The following is a 6,000-nucleotide window of genomic DNA, read 5'->3' as shown; positions in this document are numbered from 1 at the left end:
GGGGGGAATCGGGCGATCAAATCCTACAATTAGGTTGGGGGGCGTCTGTTCAGCAGGGAGCAAAAAACTGGGAAGGATGGCGTGTTCCTCCACATGCGTTTCAATTTAGTCTTTCTTTATATACCAATTAAGCCTCACCACACATTTCTGTGTTGCCACTGCTGTTGTATCCTACTGGCTCATCTTCCAGTGAGGAGCCCCCACCGAGGGGACATAGCACCTCCGCTCTACTCCTCTTGTTCAACACCCCTCGCTGACAGGCTCTGCCCCAGCTCGTAGGAGGCACATTTTAGCGTCCTTAACCACTTTCAACTTGGTGTCTCTATTTTGGGTATGTCACTATACCAGTAATCTCTCAAGAACAGCTTCTGCACTGCGTTGGAATCTGTCGGGGAGGTTCGTCATAACGTGTGCGCATGGGCGTGCCTTCAGATCAGGAAGCAGGCCGCGCTTTACCCAATCAAATGTAGTGGGCGGGATTCACGTGTCCGTCGATCCTTCCCCCCTCGAAACAAACCGAAACTAATTTAACAATAGCGTCCGCGGAGCAGACAAAACCACGGAAAGATATTCACATTTTAACTTACTCTTTCATCATAGAAACAAGTGGGCTTATAACCAATACGATCCATGTTCTCTGGGAGAAGTGGTGTTAGTGTTCCGTGTAGAAATATTGTTAGTGGGAATGAAAATATAGTCGCACCAACCGGAAGTGATGCGCTGAAGGCATACAACAAACACCGGTTTCCTTGCGCTCTGGCGTTACGTTTTCTTCCGCCCAGAGCCAACAGACATAGAACAAACAGCAGAGGGCGCTGTTTTTCATTTTCAGTTGGCGATGGGTTCCCAGATTGCTATACCAGTAGCCTCGATCTCCAGGCTTTTATTGTTTAGTTTAGCTAAAAAATAAAAGCCTGGCCCAGCGCGTCGGTGTACTCGGTATGAGGAAGTGTTTCATTTCCCAACCAACCAGAGTGCAGTGGGCGTCGCTCGTAATGTTGTGTTAACGGGGCGGGGGTTGACGGACAGATCGGTGAACCAATGGGATCAGGCGCAATCTCTCGCCGGCTCTATACACCCGCCCCTCTATACACGAAATCAGGAGCGTTGGGGCAGACTACTATACCAGTGGCGTATTCACTGTAGAGGCAAGGGTGGCCGCCGCCACCCCAAGTGCGATCTCGCCTCCCCTAGAAAAACACTGACGAGAAAAAAAACTAGAAAAAAATAACACCAACCCCGACCACAATAGTGGTCGGGGTTGGCTCCTCGTCCATTGACGGGCAGGCAGCCAATCACCACCCCGTATCCATTCAGTAGAGCGACCCTCGAGTCGCCCATAGGGATGCACATTTTTTGAGACACTTCCCCAAAATGTAATTCCTGGAAACGCCATTGCACTATTACACGAGAAACGAAAATAGCAGCTCTACATGCTCACGCCGCATTGTGATGCACTGTGAGTTGGTAGATTGGCTTTTCAGGTTGGTTGAGAGGATTTTGGTTCATTGGCTTGCTGTCATGGTGGTGTCTGTCTACTGATACCCTCCACTCTCCTGTCTCTCTACACTGTGTGTGCGTGTGCGTGTGCGTCTGTGTGCATGTGCGTGTGCGTGTGCGTGTGTGTGCGTGTGCGTGTGTGTGTGTGTGTAGGAGCTCTGAAGTGTCCTGTGTGTAAGTTTGTTTACGGTACCAAGTGGGAGCTGAACCGTCACCTAAAGAACAGACACAACCTCAAACTGGTGGACGGACACAGTGCCTGGGAGGTATGCACACACACGCACACACACGCACACGCACACACACACACACACACACAGAGAGAGTATGTTTGTGATGATCTGTGACTGTGTTGTGTGTTCATGGAGGTGTTGGAGACCGTAGAGGGACAGTATGTTTCTGTAGAAGATGAAGACCAGCAGACAGAGGCAGCAGTAGCAGCTCTGCAGGACAACGCTGGTAAACACACTGTCTTCTTCTCCACAGAGACACAGTCTGACATAATAGTTTGTCATAGAATAATAATGTTATAGTGCAGTGGTTCTCAAGACGTTTCATGTCAATGACACCTACATTGATATGTGTATTGGCCGCGGACCTCCATCTGGAAAGATGTTGTGCCAGGAGCATAAGAGAAGATTTGTATTATTGTCTTTTTTTAACTAATATTTTATTATGTCAATTTTCCACAATTTTCAAATTGGTTCATTGGCTTGCTGTCATTGCGGTGTGTTAGGAATGGATCTGTCTGTTTTCAAATAGCAGAACTATAAAATAGGTTTATAGTGGATATGCTGTTCATTTAGCTTGGGACCCCCTGCAACCCCCACGAGGACCCCACTTTGAGAACCACTGTTTTAGTATGTCATAGTATAATGTAAAATGTAATGTGTGTGTGTGTGTGCACAGGGGCAGTGAACATCCTCCAGCAGATCATTGAACTCAGCTCAGAGAATCCCGATGCAGTGGCCTCTGTGGTAACCATGGCACCCGGCACGGTTACCGTGGTAGAGCAGGTAAACAACAACAACACTGACAGCCAGTCAACAAACCTCTGCCTGTATGAACTGAGAGACAACAAGCTCACTCTGCCTTTTTACTGGAGATGTCATATCGTTGCTGTCGGGCAGAAACCTCCGTTTTTCAACTTTTTAATTAATTGCCTACTTTGTCATACAAAAGTGTGGATATTTTTGCTATTTTTGAACAACTTTGAAAGACAATTGAAAGTGGTTATGTCTGATTCAAAAATGTTCGTCGACAACCTTTTTACTATTAAGAATAATATTTAAGCTCTTTATACTAGTTCCGCTCCTTTTTTCCCTCAACACCAAATCTTTTTGCGGAATCTTGCGATGTGTTGTGAACTTGTAGATCTGCTATTTTCGACGAAGGTTCGTCCCAGAATAGGGGCGCTAGGGTTAATGTGGTTCAAATTAAGAAGCTTCTTACAAGCCTTGTGACTCTGTGTCGTCGCTAGGTGTCCCAGGAGCAGGAGTCCAGTAACCACGGTGACCAGGTGATGGTAGTGGAGGGGGAGGAGGGCCGTTCTAGCGACCAGCTGATGGTTGTGGAGGAGACGGAGGGGCTGGAGACCCTGACGGTGCTCACTCAAGGAGAGAGTGCCCACCATTACATCGTATACGTCGAGGAACAGACCGTAGAGATCAACTAGAGATGGCATCACAGATACTTAGTTCTAGATCGGCTGGAGCCGTTATCACAGACCTCAGGTCAACTAGAGCTGTTATTACAGTGCTAGACCTAGATCAACTAGAGCTGTGCCTGTTATTACAGTGTTAGACCTAGTTCAACTAGAGCTGTTATTACAGTGTTAGACCTAGATCAACTAGAGCTGTCATCATGGACCCTTAGACCTAGATCAACTAGAGCTGTTATTACAGTGTTAGACCTAGATCAACTACAGCTGTTATTACTGTGTTAGACCTAGATCAACTAGAGCTGTTTTTATAGAGCGCTAGACCTAGATCAACTAGAGCTGTTTTTATAGAGCGCTAGACCTCGATCAACTAGAGCCGTTATTACAGTGTTAGACCTAGATCAACTAGAGCTGGCATCATGGACCCTTATGCTGCGTTCTCATTGGCAGATGCAAAGATACAGGCTACCTTTCATTTTCAATGGAAGCCAGCTACATGAAGATACAAAGATACATCACACATTTGTAGATGCTTCAAAAGCTACAAAGCTACAAAAAAGTTGAGCTGGTTTCAACTTCAGATACAAAGATACAAATAGGCTGTGTAGGTTTGTATCTTTTGTATCTGTCAGTGTGAACTCAGCATTAGACCTAGAATAAAGCTGTTGTTCCATCCAGACCCTTAGATTTAGATTGACTTGAGCCGTTATTCCTGGCCCTTAGACCTAGAGTGACTAGAACTCTACCCTCGGCTTATTCTCTCTCATCTAAATAAAAGTAAAACACACCCTAAACCAGAGAGTCGGATCAGCTGGTATAGTGTGCTTGATGTAAATGAAAACCTGCATAGCAGGTGATTGGAAATCATGGTTCTAACTATTACAGTTGTGTGTAAGGATGGAAGGATCTTACACTCTAAACAAATCACAGTATGGAGTCTTGTTTACTTGTGTACAGCATTTGATTGATGTGTGTGTGTGTGTGTGTGTGTGTGTGTGTGTGTGTGTGTGTGTGTGTGTGTGTGTGTGTGTGTGTGTGTGTGTGTTGAAAAGTGAGAAATCACTTTGACTGTTTATTGCTTTGTTGGCTTCCCTATCATAGCATGGTAATTAATTAAAAAATCCATTATGTGGAGAATATTTGTATGTAAATGTATACTGTATATTGTACAGCATATGCTCACAGACCACTTGATTTTTTTTTGTTTCTAGTTTCTTTTTCATACAACAATTCTTTGCAAATAATATAACTCGATGTTAAAATATGAGATAAAAACTTTTTTGTTTTTGTCAAAAAAATTATCCCACGATTTTTGTGACCCATTTTTTCACCCAGTGCCAATTGCCTAAGCTGTAATCCTGGGTGCTACTGTCCCTCTGCCAGCCTGGGGAGAGCCCCAAACTGAGCTCATGCTTCCTTCAATGCATGAGGAGTGAGCAGGCCGCTTCTTATCCCCTGACAGGGGGGAGTTTCCCCGGTAGGACGTAGCGCGTGGAAGGAACACGTTATTCCAACCAGTTCCTTTCCCCTCCATGGAGGCAGTATAGAGACCTGGATTACTGCATGTCTTTTGTGAGGGTACCTACCTTAGGGGACACGGGGAGAACATGCAAACTCCACACAGAGAGGCCCTGTCGCCAACCCCACCTAGGGTATGGGCACTGATGACGCAGAGGAGAGGACATGCCCCCAGCGCCCACAGCGTCCCTGGCGGGAATCGAACCTAGGAGCTTCTAACTGTGAGGCGACAGCACCACCGACTGTGCCACCGTGCCCCCAAGATAAATACATTTTGAGATATCTTTGCAAAAGAATTGTGATTGGACTTACTGAAATCTGAAGTCTGATGTCGCTGAAATCTTGTTTTGCATTTTTCTTTTGGTACTTTCTGTATTTATGGTATGTTCCTGCAGTACTTCTAGAATGTTGTTATAAATTTATATTCTTAATAAAACAAATATAAGTGCCCAAACAAATCCAAATGTTTTATATTGTATGCTCAATATTGTAAGGCTTGTTTATATAAATTATATGTATACTGTAGCACTATAAAAAAAAAAGTATGCTTACGGTTAGTGGTGGAAAGTACATTAAACTTAAGTAGCCTAACTGTCCGAAGTAAAATTCTGAGGTATTTTGACTTCTGAAAATTTCTGATACTTTATACTTTTAATCCAATACATCTCAGACTCCGAGGCAAACATAATTACATAAGTACAATGTACTTTTTACTCCACTACAATTATTTAACAGCTTTAGCTAAGGTACTTTTCGGTTATCCATACAAAGCACATTAGGTCATTACAATCAGCTCCACCTTTACCAGCTGCACCATTAAAGTCCAATAATATGATCGTAAAAGGGACCATTCTGTATAACTAGCAATAGTACATTTATGTCTGGCACTATAAAGTAGCCTATATTTTGAAGCCAATACATTTCTACTTTTACTTAATTGATTTTGGTAGGCTACAATATGCACAATATATATAAATCAAACCGAATAATGGTATGATTTATATACACAGAATATGACATAATTATTTCCAATATGGTCCCCTACAATTAAGTTTAAAAAAATGAATTATTACTGTTTCTATACAAGCCATAGGCAATGGTGTAAAGTAACTAAGTACATGGACTCAAGTACTGTACTTAAGTACATGTTGAGGTATTTTTACTTTACTGGAGTACTTCCAATTTTCAATACTTTTACTTCTACTCCACTACATCTCAGAACCAAAATATTGTACTTTTACTCCACTACAATTATTTGAAAACTTTAGTTACTAGTTACTTTGTATTTTTTTTTATTATTGTTACAAAACATACAATAACCA

At 43.1% G+C, this 6,000-nt stretch overlaps 1 protein-coding gene across 1 annotated transcript in view; it reads left to right on the top strand.

Annotated features, from left to right (window-relative positions):
- The window catches only part of zfat (zinc finger and AT hook domain containing), a 22,504-nt gene extending 17,368 nt beyond the window's left edge, over window positions 1-5,136 (top strand). The window contains exons 22-25 of the mRNA XM_080425769.1: window positions 1,654-1,766; window positions 1,869-1,959; window positions 2,410-2,516; window positions 2,981-5,136. Of these exons, the coding sequence (XP_080281895.1) occupies window positions 1,654-1,766; window positions 1,869-1,959; window positions 2,410-2,516; window positions 2,981-3,175 (506 nt within the window). The 3' untranslated portion in view covers window positions 3,176-5,136. The remainder of the gene's footprint in view (window positions 1-1,653; window positions 1,767-1,868; window positions 1,960-2,409; window positions 2,517-2,980) is intronic.
- The last annotated feature ends 864 nt before the right edge of the window (window positions 5,137-6,000 follow it).

This window comes from Gymnoscopelus braueri (assembly GCF_963280865.1).
Source record: "Gymnoscopelus braueri genome assembly, chromosome: 4".
Lineage (NCBI taxonomy): Eukaryota > Metazoa > Chordata > Actinopteri > Myctophiformes > Myctophidae > Gymnoscopelus > Gymnoscopelus braueri.
Note: the sequence above shows the minus strand (reverse complement) of the source record. Positions and strands in the feature narration are given on the sequence as shown.